The 20,320-nt window shown below is 40.4% G+C and overlaps 2 protein-coding genes across 6 annotated transcripts in view; one reads left to right on the top strand and one right to left on the bottom strand.

Annotated features, from left to right (window-relative positions):
* Nucleotides 1-5,655, bottom strand: part of GPR137C (G protein-coupled receptor 137C) — a gene marked incomplete at its 5' end in the record, with an annotated part of 52,352 nt that extends 46,697 nt beyond the window's left edge. Inside the window, 1 exon segment of the mRNA XM_082618849.1 lies at nucleotides 5,257-5,655. Coding sequence (XP_082474975.1) covers nucleotides 5,257-5,655 — 399 coding nt within the window.
* Nucleotides 5,656-6,294: 639 nt separating this feature from the next.
* TXNDC16 (thioredoxin domain containing 16) overlaps nucleotides 6,295-20,320 on the top strand; it is a 113,284-nt gene continuing 99,258 nt past the window's right edge. For 2 of the 5 annotated variants that reach the window (XM_082618642.1, XM_082618646.1), the window contains exons 1-4: nucleotides 6,301-6,493; nucleotides 13,517-13,635; nucleotides 14,237-14,538; nucleotides 15,532-15,614. In XM_082618642.1, the coding sequence (XP_082474768.1) occupies nucleotides 14,289-14,538; nucleotides 15,532-15,614 (333 nt within the window). In that variant the 5' untranslated portion in view covers nucleotides 6,301-6,493; nucleotides 13,517-13,635; nucleotides 14,237-14,288. Of the gene's footprint in view, nucleotides 6,494-13,516; nucleotides 13,636-14,236; nucleotides 14,539-15,531; nucleotides 15,615-20,320 lie in introns of all 5 variants that reach the window. The other 3 variants (XM_082618643.1, XM_082618644.1, XM_082618645.1) reach the window with 3 other exon arrangements.

Below are 20,320 nucleotides of genomic sequence, written 5' to 3'. Positions count from 1 at the left end.
ATGCTCTCTGTAGCATTTTAAGGCATTTCTCGGAATCTCTGTTCAGCCAGATGGCCCTGGTTTCTATTTCTATAAACTAGGAGGCGAGGGTCATATGCTGAGTATGAAGGAGGAAAAAAGTTTGCTGGAAAGTGGAAAAGGTTTGAAATGGTGGAAAATGGGAAAGCAAGTTAAATAGTGAGCACTAAATAATAAAGTGTTAATGGTATTCAGAAAAGTTCACAGGGAGCGATCACTTGACAAGACTTTATAGCCTGTGGGCTATGCAGTAGTCTCATTTCTGATACATATTACATTAGCCATAAAACCTTGGACAAATCACACCTTGTTTATATCTACCTATTTCATAGGGGTTATGAAGACAACTGTTATGAAGTGCTTTGAAAATATTAAATCACACAGAATGTAAGGTATTGTAATTAGGTCTTTGCCATGGAATTGTATCTCAAACTCTTGCTTCACAGATGATCTCAGGAAAAACAGAATCAAGTTAATGGATAGAATAGTTTAGAAGATTTGGATAAAAACAGTTCATAATCACAGTTATGGATAAAAACCCAACATTGACAAAACCACAATTTCCAGTAAATAGTAACTGACTCATGATGTGAGACTTGCTTGTTCTGCAGACTTTTCTGTTTGATAGAATTTGTTGAAATCAAATTAGCAAAGCCCTAATTATCATGGGCCATTTGCCATGATATAAGAACAGTTTTGCTAAGCAAAACTCTAATATATTAAAGTGGCTTCATTAGTAAGATTTTACCTGTAGTAATCAGAAGTAACTAACTAAACCAAGAAAATCTAAGAGAATCTTAGCATTCATATCATAAGCAATCTTTTAAGCAGAAAATATAAAGATCCCAGAAAGTACACAAATAATTTACCTCACATATTCATCAAAATTAACTCTCAAATTTTAGATAGCTAAATATTTTCAAGATTTTGGCCTTTTCAAGATTGTAATTCAAAAATATATTCACCATTGTTCTATGACATTAAAGTATGATAAAATAACTTCTTATCCTCAGGAGTTTCTATTTTAGGTGGTAGAAATACTTCTGTGAGAAATCACAGAACATTATAACAAAACCAAAGTACCTGTTAGGTTACACTCCATGTTATTTGACATTCCATCAATATTTGAAAGAATATATCCAATGTCAGGGACAATGATAGCATCCATGAATGTAAGAGTTAAGATTCTGAATTTAATTTTCCTAGCTGTTCTGGCATTGTGATTTAGTCACTGCATTTTATCCCGATTAAGCACCTGGCACTCATTTTACAAAATTGCAAGAAAAAATGTCAGTATGGGTCTTGGAGATGAACTCATTGATTTTGGCATGCATCAACAATACTCCAAAGATAGTATACTATCAACACTCATTTTTAGTCCTTTTACTTGTTCCAATGGTAGGTAGCATGTTTTATCACATAATTTGTTTTAAAGACTGAAACCTTCTCTGTTAAACATACAGGAGTGTGAACCGTTCTCTGGTAAAGTACATGTTCTATTAATCATGCCGGAAAAAGTTCAATAGGTGTTTTTAACTCAGTGTACAGGTTTTTCCTTTTTTTTTTTCCAACTATCTGCTTCCAGGAAGTTAAGTATGGTAAATCCAATTATTTCAGAAAGGGCTACTCCCCTCATCTGAATTCCATTCAAGTGTAGTCAACAAAAGAAAGAGTGGTTTAGGCAGTCTTAACTTTTTTTTTTAATATAAATTTATTTTTTATTTTGTTTATTTTTGGCTGCGTTGGGTCTTCGTTACTGTGCATGGGCTTTCTCTAGTTGCAGCGAGGAGGGGCTGCTCTTCTTTGCAGTGTGTGGGCTTCTCACTGCAGTGGCTTCTTTTGTTGTGAAGCATGGGCTCTAGGCACGTGGGCTCAGTAGTTGTGGCTTGCTGGCTCTAGAGTGCAGGCTCAGTAGTTGTGGCACACGGGCTTAGTTGCTCCACAGCATGTGGGATCTTCCCGGACCAGGGCTCGGACCTGTGTCCCCTGCATTGGCAGGGGGATTCTTAACCACTGCACCACCAGCGAAGCCCAGTCTTAACTTTTTGAAAACTTATTTTTAGAAGAACTAGCAAAACGTATTCAAAGTAGTAATGGTTGTTTTACTAACTTTATTTTTACACTGCTCTATGGTTCTTTGTAACTAAGTCCTTAAAGTTAGGATGTTTTTAATTAGTGAGAAATGGACACAACAAATGCTTTAAAGAGGTCAAAAGTAAAATGAAGTTGGCATTTAATATGACAGTAAAGACAGAGTGATTTGGTAATCAAGAAGCACAACTATTTAAAACAGATATAAGGGCCTTTTGTTAAAAAAAAAAGTCAAATTTTAGTTAAGTTTTGTTTTTGTCACCATGTAGACTTTCCCTACCGCTTTGCTATAATACAAAGAGCTCACTGGGGGGATTCTCTGGTGGCGCAGTGGTTAAGAATCCGCCTGCCAATGCAGGGGACACGGGTTCGAGCCCTGGTCCGGGAAGATCCCACATGCCGCGGAGCAACTAAGCCCGTGCGCCAGAACTACTGAGCCTGTGCTCTAGAGTCTGCAAGACACAACTACTGAGCCTGCGTGTCACAACTACTGAAGCCCGCGCACCTAGAGCCCCTGCTCCACAATGAGAGAAGCCACCACAATGAGAAGCCCACGCACTGCAATGAACAGTAGCCCCCACTCGCTGCAACTAGAGAAAGCCTGGGCACAGCAACGAAGACCCAATGCAGCCAAAAATAAATAAATAAAATAAATAAATTGATTAAAAAACCCCCAAAGAACTCATTGGGAAAGCTTTATTCATGCAGAATGATCAATAAGAAGTGTGCTTCCAGTTACTTGAAATTGATATAAAAATTTGAATTCAAATACTATTTTAAATATAGATTCCTTTGGATTTTTTCTAATGAATATGGAAATGATTTCTGGTTAAAATATCTCTTTAAACAGGTTGAAAATTTGTTCAAGTTATAGTTATGTGTCTTAAAATTGTTAATTTTATTTAAAAAAAGGATAGACAAACAACATACACTCTTTCTAGGAGACACTACAAAATGAAAAAAACTTTAGTCCAGCTTCTTTCCAAATTATGTTTTCTAGGGTAATAGAATCTTATTGCTTTTTAAAAAGTACATGAAACAAACAAGAGATCCATTCAACAGGAAGACTTTTAGACGTTTAAATTCTCCGTCACTAGCTTGGAATAACAGCAATCAAAAGACTGAAAACCCAATCTGGATATTGTGTAGTTTATGCCGAAGAAGTATACTTTTAGAATTTTGAACTTAAATACAGATGCTTTTTTTCTATTGTGATAATGTTTAGTCACATTGTGTTTACCTCAGGGTGACAGGTATGACTGATAGAGGGCACAAGGGGACCTTCTGGGGCACTGAAAATGCTGTATATTTTAATCTAGTGGTGGTAACATGATTGTATGTAAAATTTCACCTCGCTGTATACTTAAGCTTTATGTACTTTATGTTATATGTTATATTTCAAGAAAAAAGTAAAGAGTATTTAGCTACTTTATGAAATGCCCACCAATTATTTTACGATGAGTCATTAATATGACTTTGTTAGTCAAAAATGCATGGGGAAAAACAAATTATCTGATACTCATGGCCTAAGGACTGCTAGTCACTCTGAGGTAAATTAACTATATCTGAAGCTAGAGCAAAGCTTTAGTGATGAGATGTCGCTGGTAGTGTATCAGAAATTGTGTCAGGAAGAATACAATATATCAGCTTAACTATGAAGGACTGAAGCGTTATAACAGTTTAAACAACAACTAGAAGATCAGAACATCTTCAAATAAGTGACATGACTATGGCATGTTTATTTGATTTATGATTACCCATGCTTTTGACTTACTGCTTCTTACTGTTTGGGTTTTTGTCATTGTATTGCTTGGACTTCCAAATGATGGGGAATTAAAGTTAAATTAGTTTTGTTGCCTATTCTGAACTGTTGTTTTTAGTGTGGTAAAAAGCTGAAGTTATGACTGTGCTTTTAAAATTATGCATTCTACTTCCTAGCTATTATGGGAGAAGAGAGTTGGTTTACGTAGGGAATATAAACACTTAATCTGCCTCAAATGTTTTTTTACTTTTGCTCAGAACTATGTTAATTCTCATCACCTCCAAAAGCCTTTGAGAGGATTAGCTGCATAGACCAATATTGTTCTATATTAGTCAGTATTAAGCATATGATGTCACCTTGTTTCCTCTCCTCCTCAAGATTTTTTTTTTTTGCGGGGAGGGCGGGGGAATTGTTTTTTTTTTTTTTTTTGGCAATTCTCAAAATTCTGTGGCTTAAATACCACTAGCTGGCACACATGATTGACAACCTTACACTCCCAAACCTGTTTGAAATGGGTTAAATACCTAAGTGCTGCAGAACAATGCAAACCAACCAGCAATTCCTCATAAAAGAGAAAGGGGGTGTGATTAGGTTCCAGCTATTAAGCAAGTTATTGCAAAAACAGTTTGGTGGTTTGTTTCTGTAATAGGCGCAGGTTAAGCTAGTATTTTCTCTCTTAATTAGCTCAAAAAAAAAAAAAAAGACTAGGCTATAAGAGGTAGGATAAATAGCTAAAACAAAACATGAAGCAAGTGGGGCAAACACACTCGGGGCTCTACGGAGGTCTTTATACTGATCCTCGACATTGGTTATTGCTTATTAACCCCGCCGGAGAACTATCGAATGGAATCTGTGTGAGGCTTATCGAGCCCGGGGAAAGGAGATGCAGGAGAGAATAAAGCTTCTAATAAAAGAAACGCAGCAACAATAGCAGAGGAACAGCTCTGCCTGGTGACGTAATGGCTGGCAGCAGTCCAGCTTCAGCAGAGCTGCTGCTACCTCAGCATCCAACCTCTCTCAACACAGTCCAGCTTCGGCAGAGCTACCGGGGCTGCTACTTTTTGCGATGCCACTTTGTCGGTGGCACCGACACCTTCCCTTAGAGGGCCAGGACGCTGAACAAAGGCTGGTCCTGCTGTTTCAAGTTGTCGGAACACATACTCTCGCTCACCCCCCGCAAGCCCCTCAGTCGCCGAGCCGATCGGCTGCTTAAGTTTAGGACGAGAACCCTGGCGCACACACCATCCGTGCCTCGGTTTCCCCCGGGCTGCTCTCGGGTCTGCCTCTCGCGGTTCGCACCCACACCCCCACCGGTCCTCAGCCCGAGTTGAACTCGGCGGCCCCGCTCTCCCGCCCGGCCCCGCGTGCCGGTCCTCCCGCCTTACCTCCGCTAGGTAGAGGTTGAGGAGACAGAGCGTGGAGAACTGGAGACAGGAGGGGAAGCAGTAGAGCAGCCAGTGGGGGAAGAAGTGCAGGTGAGCGGGCGGCCGTAGCAGGGGCAGGGAGCCGCTGAGCGAGAAGGCGGCGGAGAAGAGGGTGGTCCTGAGCGCTGCCCACAGGAGACAGAGGAAGAGGCAGAGGCTCTGGTAACTCAGCCGCCGCTCACGGTACAGGAGCAGCCGCCACAGCTGCAGGTAGGCAAAGGCGAAGAGCGCGGCGTAGAGCAGGGCGTGCAGGATGCTCAGTGCCAACTGCACGGAGCCCGGCACCGCGGCGCCTCCGCCGCCCCCGCCGGGCGTGGAGGGCTCGCGGCCGGCCGCCGGACCCGGCACGGACGCCCTCATGAGGGGGCTAGGGGGCGGGCGAAAGAGCGCGGGAAGCAAGGGGCCGGACTCGGAGCCGCCGTCGAGGGGGAGAAGGATGTCTCCCTGACCCCCCACCCACCCCAACCTCCAACCCCAGGAAGCGCCGTGACAGGACCCGGAGCCCCGCGGAGAGCAGCCGCGGCTCCTAGGACCCCGCCTCCTCTCCCCGCCCCCCCCCCTCCCGGGGGGTCTCGGCTCCTCCTGCTGCGGCTCGACTCGGTAGCTGCAAAAAACAACTCTCGGCTGGAGACAATCAGCTGAGAAACCCGAGCATTTGAGGTGCTCGCTCCGCACCGTGGGCTCCCGCCGATTGGCCCAAGCGGGCTCGCCCCCTGCGCGCCGCGCTCGGAAGGCCACAGGCCGCTGGACCTGTCGCTCCAGAAGGCTAAGCTCTGATTGGGTGCCCGCTTTCCCCTCTTGCTCCTCCCCTTCACTCCCCACCCATGCTGCCGATTGGCCCAGCAACTGCACGGCCGGCTCGCGCCTGCGGGCGGGCTCGGTTGTTGCCTGTCACCGGGGCGGCTGTCGCTCCGCCCCCTGCGCTTCCCATTGGCTGGAAAGGCCTCACGTAAGACCCACGAGGACGGGAGGAGCCTCGCGGTTGTTTTTTGCCCAGCAGGCTGACTCCACTGAGCGGTGGAGGCTGCTGGCGCGGAGGGTTGGGATCGCTGCGAGCCCGCAGGTAGGGGGAGCGGTTCGCGGATGCCCGGCAAGCGAGGCATGGGCCCGCCCTCTGCCTCTCATCCTTCTTGTGGCGGGAACTGTCGGTCAGCCGTCCGGGTCCCAGCCCGCAGGTCTTGTCCTCAGGTCTCGATAGGTAGGTGGCAGCGCGGGTCCTGCAGGCGGGGGCTGTGGTTTCTGGCGGCAGGGATGCCTGCAGGGATTCAGACCTGGCGGCTCTCCCCCAGCAAGGACTGCACTGCCCAGCTCTGGAGTTTGGATTAGAAGGGGCCTCACCTGGATCCTTCTAAGGGACGTTTTGCTTTCTTTTTTTTTCCCTAGCGTGAGCGGCTAGTAAAACGGGAGCCCTTCTGTGGGAGAGGGCAAGGAATGAGGCGAAGGCTGAACGGAAGCTCTAAGTAAAAGAACCTCGCTCCCTCGGGATATGTCCCAGAAGGAAGAGTGGAATTAGAATGGGATGGATATGGAAGCCGTCTCAGAGTGGGGGGAAGGTGGGTCTTTGAAACTTAGAATTTGGAAAGATGCTGTGGGCATAAGTTTAGGCAAAACGGCAGAATCAGAATTTTAGGTCTTTGATGAATGTCTAGAGAGGAAAAGGTAGAATAGTCTGTGCTTCTTAAATTCCACATGTATTTCTTCAAGCCTTAGTCCCCTGTGTGGTGGATGGTGGCGCTATTTCTAGGGCTCAGAGATATACAAAACACGTGCTATATTATGTTACTGCTGTAAATGAGGAATAAATAGATCTTCCCAGGTATATTGGACTGAGATAATATTTGTTGACTTTTTTGGGGGGTGTTTGGTAATAAAATGAGCAAAGTAGTGCAAAATGGTGAGGGAATAATTTGTGTTCCCCTTAGGATGGGTGGTATATCGCTAAATAAGTATCCCTGTGAAAGACAGTGCTACATTTATCGGTGCAGCTAAGACTCAGCCTTTCCTAACTCACCATTCTAAGAAGAGTGTTGCTACTTTCTTTCCTAGCGAAGTGATTCACAGGGAAGGTAGAAGTCTCTTGTGCTCCAGATTGTGGGACAGTAGTTTACCCAGGCACCACATGCTGGTGTGTTTTGGATTCTTTGTAGGTGTGCTGACAAACTGTGATAGATGTTTAGGCCTGGCACTGTTATGTGGCGATCCCTCTGATGAAACATTCAGCTGAGCAGGTTGTGCTGTGCAGCCTACAGTAGGGTACAACTTGCTGTAAGAAGTTAACAGTCCTAATCCAACATCCGCGCTCTAAAGAAGGATCTCAGCTTTATTGGAATTGAAGACATTTGCCTCATGGATTCATAGGGAATGTGGTTAGGGCAGTACACAGTTCTGTTTGAAAGGGGACAGAGTGCCCCGGGCCCCAGTGAGGTAACTGATTGCAGTTACGTTCTTAAGCCCATAAATTAAGCATGAACTCAGAGTTATGTGCTTTTAGGCACTTGTTAAAATCAGGAAAGCCTCTTATTCTCTGGCATGACGTATTTTTGTATCTTCTATAATCAGTGAATCAGGTCATGAATAGATTTTCACCATGAAGGGGTTTTTCTTTTTTTTCTGTATTCTTTACTCATAGTGAGAGTAAACAACATTTGGATAGCACCCATACTAGTTTTACATCTTTGCTTGTGAGACTTTTTATTCCAGTGTCATAGCAAATTGGAATAGCCGCTTTTTTTCCCCTTCCTTTTTTGGGGGCATATATATGGAGGGTGCAGGTAGAAGATTTTGCCCCACTCCCTTGAGGGAACTCTTAAGTGGAGAGATGTTGACTCCTTTTTATTGCCTCCTTTGGGTCTTAAGTGGTAAACTGTGATGAGATCTAATCAACATTTTATTTGAGGCTGGTTCATTGAGCAGGTTCTGTTCTCTAAAAGCAGCATTAAACTGTAAGCAAGCTAATTTTTGACAGAATGTTCCTACAGGAACTTTGTAAGCATTATATGCCCCATTTGTTGCAGAATATGAAATGTGGCTTTTCCCAGAGAATGATGCCTGTAGATCTTGGTGTAATTTGTTTAATGTTTACAGTTGTTAATTTCCTCTCTTTCTTGAGAGGGGAAACCATTAGTTTTATGTTTAATTGTAAGGGAAATTTAGGCCTTTAAAGGGGAAACTAACCAAGTGTCTTCTAGAAAAGCTTGCTCCTGGGTAACCTAAAATTGGAAATATGTCCAAATGCACAATGGTTGAATATTGTTGTTTTGAGAGAGCAGATTACTCTAGCACAATGGTCTTTCAAACATTTAAAAGCAGAACCATTTGCCAAGTGTTATTATATATAGGACCCAATCCCAAAGTGTGATTGCTGTAGCTGAAGAGGGCCACCAGTTGCTCCACCTACGCAGAAAGGCAAATCTTTGCCCCGTCCTCTCACTAGCAAGATGATCAGTGTTTTTCTCTTGAAGTACTTCCTTGTCATTGCCCTTGGGGGCTTTCTCAGAATTCTGGTGCTGAGCAAAACAAACTTTTGTTGCCTCTAACATTTTATTTGCAAGCTTTAGCCCTTTTTGTACTATAGCCTAACTCATCCGTTCTTACAGTGCTTGTCATCCTCCTGTATTTGTCCTTAGTTAATGTCACATTTTTTCCAACTTTTAAATGACCTGTGCATGCATACGTGTTTAGAGTTTAGGGATCAGGCAAAAGTTACATCTTGCCTACTAACTCTGATTAGTTCCACCAGGAGCGTTATACTGAGGAACTAAGGGCTCCTTCCAGCCCCAAAGGTTAATAAGAGTCTGCACTTAGTTGTGCGGTGTCTGTGTGTAGGATGGGCAAACATTTGCCTATGACTTCCAGTTTCTTTTTGTATTGGCACTGGTGTGGTAACAGTTGTATTTTAAAGAGTCATCTTCCCTTTTAGAATCTTTCTAAAGTGAAATTGGGTCAATTTCTTGTGAATTCTTTGAAATATACTGCTTTAAAAATCTAGGATATGTATTTATGTTCAAGTCACTCTCCTCTTAGCTGTTACTAAAACAAATAGGGCTAGGTTGGGTTATACTGTAATAACAACCCTAAATCTTCAGAGATTTAAAGTAAAGTTTATTTTACGTTAACACTGAGTTGGCTGGGAACCTTGCCCCATGTTGTCCTCTTTCTGAGACTTGGTTCAACAGAGAAGACCTTGGTTTGAGTGTTTTCAATCATCATAGCAGAGAAAAAAGTGTGTCATGCTTCATGATACATATGTTAACTCTTTTTTTGTGTGTGTGTGTGTGGTATGTGGGCCTCTCACGGTTGTGGCCTCTCCCGTTGCGGAGCACAGGCTCCGGACGCGCAGGCTCAGCGGCCATGGCTCACGGGCCCAGCTGCTCCGCGGTATGTGGGATCTTCCCGGACCGGGGCACGAACCCGTGTCCCCTGCATCGGCAGGCGGACTCTCAACCACTGCGCCACCAGGGAAGCGCAGGAAGTTAACTCTTAAAAGCTTCCAGAAGTTACATATGTCACTTTGCACATTTCATTGGCCAAATCAAGTCGTGGCCATACCTAACTCAAGGAAGTGGGGAGTAGAATTTTAACATGTGTAGAGAACTAGAAGCATTTGGACAGTCTACCCTTTTTGTCAATAGATATTCTCCTTCCTACATGTACTTCATCCTTGGCTCTTCCCAGTGGAGATAACCCCTAAATCCTATCCAGTCACTGTCAAGCTCAAAGTCTGGGATCTCTGAGTAATGCCCAGGAGCCATAATCTCTTGTAGTCTCTATCTTTATAAATTATCTGTCTCCGTCACCCTGTTGAATACATAGAATAGTGTAGGGACAGATAACTATAATAAGTGTTCCCATTTGGAGAGGAGAAGAATGGAAGGCATATACCAGACTCTGGACTGTAGCAATTTTGGAATCTTGCTGGGCAGATATTGCTAGGGCTCTAAATTATAAGAAAAATGAAATGAAAAAAACACATCAAATGACTAGCCCCATTTAGAAATAATTAGATGCAACAGACACAACATTACTGTGTGAAATTGCTGTAAAAGCTTCTAAACATTTATATGCATTTTCTGTGTTTATCTCATTATTGTGGGCCAGTGACATACAGTTCATATTCTAGCACATGCCCTGGAGCATAGTTCTCTATGGTCCTTGGCTTTGCCCTGCAAGAGATCCTTCCATTTTTATTATCTTTGTCCCCACCTGAAGTTGGCTTTGGAGAATGTGGCTTCTTTCCATGGCTGAGCAGTTTAGTCAGCTTGTTTCCGGACCCTACAAGCATGGGGGCTTAAGGATTGTTTTAAGTTTTGAACAGCTAGTCTTTTGGATGGTGGTGCTTCTTTGAGTACCTTTCTTTTAATACGTCGTTAAACACAATCAACAGCAACTATCACACAGTACTCATTTCTGTCTTCCAGCCTCTTCTCTTAAGGGCCATATATAAGTTCTTTAGCCACATGAACCTAGCTACATGCTCATAAATTCATTAGGTACTTGTCACCTCCAACTTACTGTAGCAACAGTTTCATCAAATGTTTTGTTACTCCTTAACATGGATCATTTGTTGAGGTCTTGTCTCTGTTTCTTTGAAGAGAGTTTCCTTGAGTACTCCCAGAACAGCTTTCCTGCTGCTTGGCGCCTGAGCCAGTATGTGGGGTTCTTGTTAAGGCAGCACCTCACTTCTAGTTTGTATACCAGTGAAGATAAACTAGATTATGCTATAATAAAACCCCCCAATCTCAGTGGCTTAAGACAACAAAGTTTATTTCTTCCTATATCATATGCTCATTGCATACCAGCTGGGGGTTCTCTGGGCTGTGCTTAATCTGGGACCCGTGCTGACAAACAGCCACCATCTGAGTGTTTTCAGTGACTGTGACAGAAAGGCAGGCATATCACACAGTAGCTGTTAAACTGTTGCCTGAGACAGGCCACTTTGGCTCCCATTTTATTGGCCAGGGTAAGTCACATGGTGGCCTCAAACTTCAGTAGTGGTGGGAAGTACAGAAAGCTAAGTGTGATCCTAGGTATACCTGACAGGAGAACTGGAACTGTTTACCCCATACTGATGAACCATCACACCAAGGTAACAAGGCCACATTCCTCTCAAGGAACTCAGCACTTTGTGGTGATACTTAAATTTTGAAGCATTAAGTGTTGTTTTCTATCCCATTTTCTAACTACCAGAGAAAAAAGTCACCAAGTACCCTCTGTAGCTTTGTTTTTAACTCTGTTCTTGCTAGGTGTTCTCTTGCCTCACTATTTCCCATCCACACTTGCCTTCTCTTTGTTTAAAGTTATTTTTATGAGGAGACCATGTCTCTGGGCAAAAGCATTTCAATTACCATGCATGTGAAATGAACACTTTTTAGTGACACCACAGAGGTAGATTGGATTAATATGAGTAGTAGCTATGGAAGATTTGATTACATACAAGTAATAATTTTTCTTTTTAAGTCAAAGTGAAAAGGTACACTGTTTAAAAGAGTCAGTTCTAGAAGGCTTCAAAATTCCCCTTGGTATCTTACCCCCTCCAATTTCTTGTTCCTTAGAGGCAATTACTTTGAACCACTCACAGTTTCTTTTGGTGTTGATCTTTCCATTTCCAATAAACTTGGCTTTTGGTCTCGTGAAAAATGAAGATTTAGCTCTCTTTCATCCCTTTTCCCACCCTGACTGTATGCTCGCTTACTTTCTGTCTCCCCATCCACTCAACTCTGGTTGTTATGGATCTGGTTAAATCATTATTCAGTGTGTATCTTATGACCGTGTAAGCTGTGTTTCTAGCTGACCCACGCAGTATTCTCTGCTTTAAGTAATTTTTTAAATAATCAAACTCACCAAAAGATGGAGCAAACTGCAAAGGTTACTACTGAGTACCTACCTCTGAATAATCACCCACATCTCTAATTGGTGAAATGCATAGTACGTTCATACGGAGAATCTAATCTGTCCAATGAGGTGGATGTGGGGAAGTATTCAAGCATTGAATGTGTGTGGTTAGACCTTTGGTTCTACCAAATACATTCTAGGTGAAAAGAGTATGTTAACTTTAGTGTTTAAATGACTGAATTGTAACCACAGGGCCAGGAAAAAAGATATTTATACTTGGATCTTTCATTTGTGCTTTTACTTAAATGTTTAACCTTTTAATTAGGTTGGAGTTATTTCATATAGTAACAAATGTTATATTCTTTCGGCCTCAGAATGCATGCATCTCTCCCTCAGAATATAAGGAAGATATTGGATGACTCATTTTATACCATTTTCATTAATATAAAGTGGCTTTAAAATATGCTGGTTTAGGGCCTCCCTGGTGGCGCAGTGGTTGAGAGTCAGCCTGCCGATGCAGGGGATACGGGTTCGTGCCCCGGTCTGGGAGGATCCCATATGCCGCGGAGCGGCTGGGCCCGTGAGCCATGGCCGCTGAGCCTGTGCGTCCGGAGCCTGTGCTCCGCAACGGGAGAGGCCACAACAGTGAGAGGCCCGCGTAAAGAAAAAAAAAAAAAAAAAAAAAAAAAAAATGCTGGTTTAAAATGGCTTTACTGTATAATATTTTAGTGTCAAGGATACCTCTTAATTATATTATTAAAATTACTTTTTATATACCTCTCTCAGTCCTCACTCCTCATTCTCCTTGAGTTTTTGAACTCTTGGCTCATTATTAAAAGTTGATGGCAAATTTGTTCACTGCTTGATATAAACTAGTTCTAGTGAAAAGAATTATTAGGAAGTAATCAATGAGTAATTAGCTCCTGTTTTAGGAATACCTGTTCCTTACAGAGAGTTATTATATGCTTATTGATAATATTGAAAGACCAGAGTATATGGAGTTTCAGTTTATCAATTCTATTGTACAATAAATTAAAGAGTAATTTTTTTCTCGTTACCCCTGAAATGCTAAATTGAAGAGTTAATGGTCTTTCATGACCATTGAAATGGTAGGTGTCTAATTTAGTATGATTTTTTCCTAAATTTTTTATTCTTTAATCATTTCATTCTTTACTGAAAAGCTCCACTCCTATCCTTATGAGTAATTCTTGCTATTTTCTCCTGTCTCCTGTTTTGACATAGTGATCTTTGTGTAAAAGATAAGGGTTCTATTTGAAATTAAAATTAAAACAAAATTCTCACCCATACCTGTGGGTATATCTTTACCTTCTAGAAGTACGATGTTTAATATAAAAACTAATTTTCCTCAACTATCTTCTTTTAAATGTAGATAACATATATCATCAGTAGAAAAGCTTCCTGAAAGAAGAAATGGTTCAAAAGAAATTTGAAAGTAGCAAAAGTATAAGACAAAGATAATTGACAGCAGATACAGAGGACAGCATGGGAGTAAGTACAGCATGAAAGAAGATGAGAGGATGATATCTAGAGCAAATCTGAGTTCAGAAAATAGAATTGAATTAAAATGAGTTGAAAAAGATATTTGAATTTCTAAACTGTTTAAATAAATCTAAGTCTTAGGAATTACTAGATATTAAGAAGGGATGTTCTTAAATAGTTTTAATAGATATCTTCTAGGGGATTTAAAGTAAAAAGAATGTAAACGTAGTAGACATATATTTTGGCTCTCATTCCCACGTTAGTGGTTTTAATTGCTATTTGAGTATTAATTGTACATCTACTCTAGGTAGAGAAGGATAAAATACCCAGTTTAAAAAAAATGGATTGGATAATGTTTGAAAATTAATTTTAGAATCCTTAAAAATGACAATTAGCTTAGCATACACCAATAAATATCTATTAAACTTAATATACTTGGTATTGCATTTTCTAGATATCTTTGATATCTTTTGCAAGTATCAAAAATTCATAGTATTATTAAATCAATGTCATTATATATCATCCCCTCTCATGTTTTTACTAGAAGGAAATAGTAAAGTATTAGCAAAATCAAACATGGAAGTAATGCCTTATATTATTCTTTTTGCAGATTTTACCTCATTCATTTATTTAATGAATTCATTCAGAAAAAACTCTGTTGAATGCCTACTCTTGCCAGGTATTGTCCTGGGCAACAGAACACAGCGGTGAACAAAATTGACTCTCCTGCCCATATGCAGCCACAGCTGATGATGTCTTCCAGTTTCAATGTACTTAGAGTTGGCATCTCTTTTGTCATGATGTGCATTTTTTATATGTCAGCAGTAGACTCTCTACCAGAGCTGAGTCCTCAGAAATTCTTCAGTACATTGCAACCAGGAAAAGCTACCTTAGCTTATTTTTGTCAAGCTGGTAAGTATTTTTTATATTCTAATATGATTTTTGTGATGTTTCTATTGTTGTTTAATCAATATGCTAGGGAGAACTTATTATCAGGATTAATAATATGTGCTTTAACACTGCTACTATAATATGCCTGCCTGGGTTTAAATCCTGACTTTGCCACTTGACCTGCTGTGTGACCTTGGTTGAGTCACTTAGCCTCTCCACATGTCTTTTTTGTCATCCATAATGAGGAAATAGTGTGTGCTTTATAAATTTATTGTGAGGATTAAGTGACTTTACTCATGTGCTTAGTCCATAGTAAATACTAGATAAGAATTAGCTGTTAATAATATCTGAATTTCAACATCATTTCTGAAAGTAAACTTTTTGATATTTTTAGCATGTAAATATTTTAAAAGTGTTTTTAAACTTTACATATAGTATTAGTAATGCCTTAGTTTTATAGTCTGCTTTAGCTGTACCATTAATTATACTGAATTAATTAATATAACTATTGAACATAACTTATTATCATGGTTCCATTTAAGTTTTTTTGTGCCTTAAAAGTATTCTTGGAATTAGTAAATGAAGTGAATTCATATTTTTGTTGCCTCCCTTATTATAATTGTGATTTGAAAATGGTATTTTAAAATCATTTTGAAAATTTTGTACATGTGTGTTGTGTATATAGTATTAAACTTGGAAAAGTAATGCCAAATGTGCCATTTAAATTAAACATTTATTTATCCAATTTATGTTTAGAAAGCTTTTAAGGTCACTTACAAAGTGAAAATATGTCATGATAAAAATATTAGAAATAAGAGTAATGAGTCAATAGGAAATAAGGGTACAAAAATATGTAACTAGGTTCGTTTAGTTACTTGATTATTTGTTGTTGCATACTAGTTGGGCAAACTAATATATTTCTTTTTCAGTTTGCAGCTTTGGGCTTTAATTTTAAAAATTCATCTTTCCTAAGGGGCAAGTCATAAAACATTCATAAAACGTTTCTTATTTTAGATTCTCCAAGTACCTCTATATTTCTTGAAGAACTGAATGAGGCTGATAAACCTCTCCAGGACTATGGAATTTCAGTCACAAAGGTAGAAAGATATTTATGTTAATACATTACTAATGACAAACATTTTACAACTGTGTGACCTAAGACTGAGTATCTAAAAATACTACGTTGTTTCACATCTTTTTCCAAACTGGAAAAAATTTTTTTCTACCTTTTTTTTCATAAGAATAAATAGAAGTATAGATAATTCCAGATTATTGTATAAATTATAAATACAGGGGAAAAAAAGCTACTTAAAATTCTGGAGCTTGGAACTTTATTTTGTAAACCATTCTGTTGGGGCTGTGGTGTCATTTATTTTTTTCAATCTTCTATTTAAATTTTTTTTTTTTTTGCCTGACAAATATATCATAATAGATGTCCATAATTTAGCTATTAAAATTTTTCTATTAACACAAACTGAGGTACCAAAATTGAAGTAATTCAAGTGTTTTTTTTTTCTTTCCTATTCTTCTAAGTCTTTATAATTGCTTATGTTGTGGGTTCTCATATTTATTTTTAGAAAAAAAGTTAAAATGACCTAATTTGAAATTACATACTTAATTTTTTTCTCAAAAAGTGTTTGAACTTGCCATGGAGTATTATGGAAAATTTCCACATGCATCATGGTTTAGATAGCTACAGGAGCCTTTCATTTAGTTTAAACTTAGAATTTGTACCTCAGAAAATGGAATGATTAGTAACCCAGTGATTATTAAATTCTTTCAGATTAGTGTCTCCCTGACTTTCTGTGTACATTTATTCTTTCTTAGTTCATTAGCCTTCCTCCTTTGAGAGATGGCTACTGTCCCTCTTGGTCCCTGAAGCTAGAGTTCCCAGGGCAGTAAGCATGGAAAAGTTAACTGTGACTTTTAAAGGGAAACTGTTCACTCTCACCACAGAGCACTTCTGACACCAGATGTGTGAGTTTTTCATACGAAGCAGTTCTGACACTAACAACCCAGAGTTAGCACAGACCCCACAGGTTAAGGGCCCAGTCCTATGAGATTGACCCTCACTTCAGATGCCAGTCACAAGGAGTGAGTGGGTCCCCAGGCTCCCTATGACTTCTGTAGGACTTGGCTACAAATGGCGGTTCTCACAACCCCCTCCTCAGGTTCCATAATTGCCCATAATGTCTCACAGAACTCAGGGAAAGACTTTACTTACTATTACTGACTTCTTATAAAGGATATGTCAGGAACAGCCAAATGGAAGAGATGTGTGGGGCAACATCTGGAAGAGTCTCAAGTGCAGGAGCTTCTATCCCCATGTGGTTTGGGGTGTGTCATCCTCCTGTACTTGGATGTGTTCACTGGAAGCTCTCCACACCCTGTAGTTTAGGGTTTTTGTGGAGGTTCTGTTATGTAGGCATGATTGGTCAAATCATTGGCCATTGCTGATTAACTCCTTCTCCAGCCCTAAGGTGGGGAGGTGGGGCTGAAAGTTCCCACCCTCTGATCTTTCCCTTGTCTTGCTGGTAACCAGCCCCCATCTTGAAGCTGTCTAGGGGCCCTCAGCCACCAGTCATCTCATTAGCATGCAAACAGACACTCTTATCACTCCCAGAGATTCCAAGGGTTTCAGAAACTTTTATATTTCGCGTTAAAGACAAAATATTAGAAGAAAAGATACTCCTGGCACTCTATCATGCAGGAAATTACAGGGTTTTGGGAGCTCTGTGTTAGGAACAAGGGGCAAAGACCAAATATATATTTCTTATTATATCATGTTTATATACCACAAAACCCTCTTTTTTAATGTCAATTCTGTTTTGTATAGAGGTCTCAGTTAACTTTGAACCACTGTTTATACTCTGGAATGATAATGGCACTCATCTTTAAGGAGCTTTGAATAAAAATCAAAATTGAAATTTAGAAACAAAATGCTAGGTTGGTACGATACTCAAAAAGGATAATCATGCTGTTATCTAGTAACTAATAAACTAGTAACTAGTAACTGTGTGTCTAGTAACTAGAGTAGAATATTAAGGTTCATACCCAGGGGTTACCTTTATGAACTAACACTTTGTAAAGCTTTTACAGTTGAGGACTCTTAAGCTATGTGGCAAGGAGACTGGGTGAAAGAGATAGACCTATATTGAGTACCTAGCTCAGTCCCTGGTGCATAGTAGATACTCAGTACTGTTGATGAGATTGAAATGAGCTTGCTATATTTTGTCTTTTATTGGATAGCAAAATGGCTAAGACCCCAGTCTCTTTCTTTGGAGAGTATATATCCAAAATGGGGCGATAAAACACATTCACAGACTTTTTTTTTTTTTTTTGGCCACGCTGTGCAGGTTGTAAGAATCTTAGTTCCCCAACCAGGGGTTGAACCTGGGCCCTTGGCAGTGAAAGTGAGGAGTCCCAACCACCGGACTGCCAGGGAATTCCCACAGACCATTTTAATAACTAGCAGAACTTGGTCATTATAATAAGAGATACAAATAAAATGCTGTAGAGGTTTAAAAGAGAGAAATCTTACATGATCATCAAGGTGGAAGGTCATATGGTATTGGGAAAGACTTCACAAAAAGTAGCATTTTGAGATTGTCTTCAAAAGTTAAGATTTCAGGAGGCAGACATAGATGAAGAAAACACTAAAATATAAATGGACTAAGTGTTCCAGTTAAGAAAAAGATTGTCAGGCTGGGAACAATAATCAAACCTAATTGTAAGCTATTTAGAAATGCATCTTAAAATAAAGGCTTTAGAAATCCTTAAAGCAAATGAAGGAAAAAATATATATCATGCAAATAATAACCAAAAGAAAGCTGGTATGACTATATTACTGTATCAATGTAGATTTTAAAACAAAAAACCTTTGTCATCCTTTCTGTCATAACCAATCCATCATTAAGTCCTTCAAGTTCTGCTGTCAAAACTTTGCACATCTGACCACTTCCTGTACCTTCATTTTTACCCCCCTGCCCTTGTCTAAACTGTCCTCACTTCTCCTCTGGGAAACCACAAGCCTCCTATTTGGCCTTTCTCCTTTCACTTTTGTCTCACTGAACTCTTCTCCACATGTCAGTCAGATCACATTGCTGCTCTCTCAGAAAGGCTTCCCATTACAGTTATGCTAACATGGAAACTCCTCTTTGGACATTTAATTCCTCTAATCTCATTTTCTGTTCTTCCACCTTGCTCAGCTTGTTCCTGACACATGCTAGTCATCTTTCTCTTACTTGGACCTTCTAGGTGTGTATTTCGGTAAGGCCTTTGCAGGTATTTTCTTCTCTGCTTAGAACTCATCTCTTCCACATATTTGTATATTTGTATGCATCACTCCATTACTTCGGTTCTTTGTGCAAATGTCACCTCTTCAGAGAAGTCTTCTTTGATGACTTATCTAAAATGTTCGGCCACATACTATCCCTTTAATAGTGTTTTTTTCTTTATAGCCCTTAACATTACATACTAATTAGTTTTTTTTTTAATGGTCCGTCTCTACTTTTAGAATGTAAGTTCTAAAGATAAAGATTTTAATTTGGAACTTAACTGTACTCCCAGTGATGAGAACAGTGACTAACATACGGTAGGTGTTCAAATGTGTGTTGAGTGGATGAATGGATAAATCTGTCGTCATAATACCAACCATCCCCTATGCTCTGACATTTAAAAATTAAAAAAAAAACTACATACACTAAAATTCACTGTTTTTGGTTATGACCATAATCTTTGAATTCGAATTCTCTATTCCTCATATCTTGTTTGAGTATCAGTTCTCTTTTAGTAGCTTTTTTCTATAAAACAAATGTAGCTTTCCCACTTGTCACTCTGCTTCCTCAAACTCCGTTAAAAGTAACTTGAACAGCAAAAACAGAAAAGCCTCATCTAAAAAAACCCCAAAAAACCCTAACTTAACAAAATCCAAAACAAAATACTAACTGTTCTTCCAGACTTAGTTTTGGTAAGTTATGTCGGTGGCTACCCACTTGCCCCATCTAAAAACCTCTTCATCCTCTTTATCTCTTGCCTTCCCCCATCTATCCCATGTTGCATATTACATGCTCAGTCTTCTCCCTAGTTTTACTTACTGTATTTTTGGAAAGTCGCTTGAATCTCTTCTGTCCTTTTCTCCTTTACTACAGGCCCCAGTCATCCCCGAGCTGTACTGATGGGATACTCTATTAACCGGCTTCCTTGCCTTTGTGCTCTCATGCCTTCCATTGTATCTTCATGTTGCTGCCAGGATTGGCCTTATGTTTTTCACATAGAGTCCTGATTACAAGCTATCAAGGGCTGTTGTGGCTTCTCTAACATCATTAGGGACTCAGGTTCATTCTTTCTGTTGCACCATCCTTAGGAAAGGTTTCTTCTTTAAAGATGCCTTATGGTCCATGATGACTGCTGGTGCCTACCTATCTTGTCATGTTTTGTTTTTTTTTTGCGGTACGCAGGCCTCTCACTGCTGTGGCCTCTCCCGTTGCGGAGCACAGGCTCCGGACGCGCAGGCTCAGCGGCCATGTCTCATGGGCCCAGCCACTCCGCGGCATGTGGGATCTTCCCAGACCGGGGCACGAACCCGTGTCCCCTGCATCGGCAGGCGGACTCTCAACCACTGCGCCACCAGGGAAACCCTGTCAGGTTTTTTTTTGTCCGGAAGAAGTGGGAAGAGCAAGAGTATCAGTCAACCCCCTTTGAAGATCCTTCTAGGCATCCCAAACCAGTGACTTCTCCTAACATCATTTAGCCAGGCTTAGCTGTTGGGGGAGTCTGGAAAAGTCTTTTAATGGGGCACTTG

Source organism: Mesoplodon mirus, assembly GCF_964341445.2.
Source record: "Mesoplodon mirus genome assembly, chromosome: 4".
Classification (NCBI taxonomy): Eukaryota; Metazoa; Chordata; class Mammalia; order Artiodactyla; family Ziphiidae; genus Mesoplodon; species Mesoplodon mirus.
The sequence above is the reverse complement of the archived record's forward strand: the minus strand, read 5'-3'. Positions and strand labels throughout refer to the sequence as shown.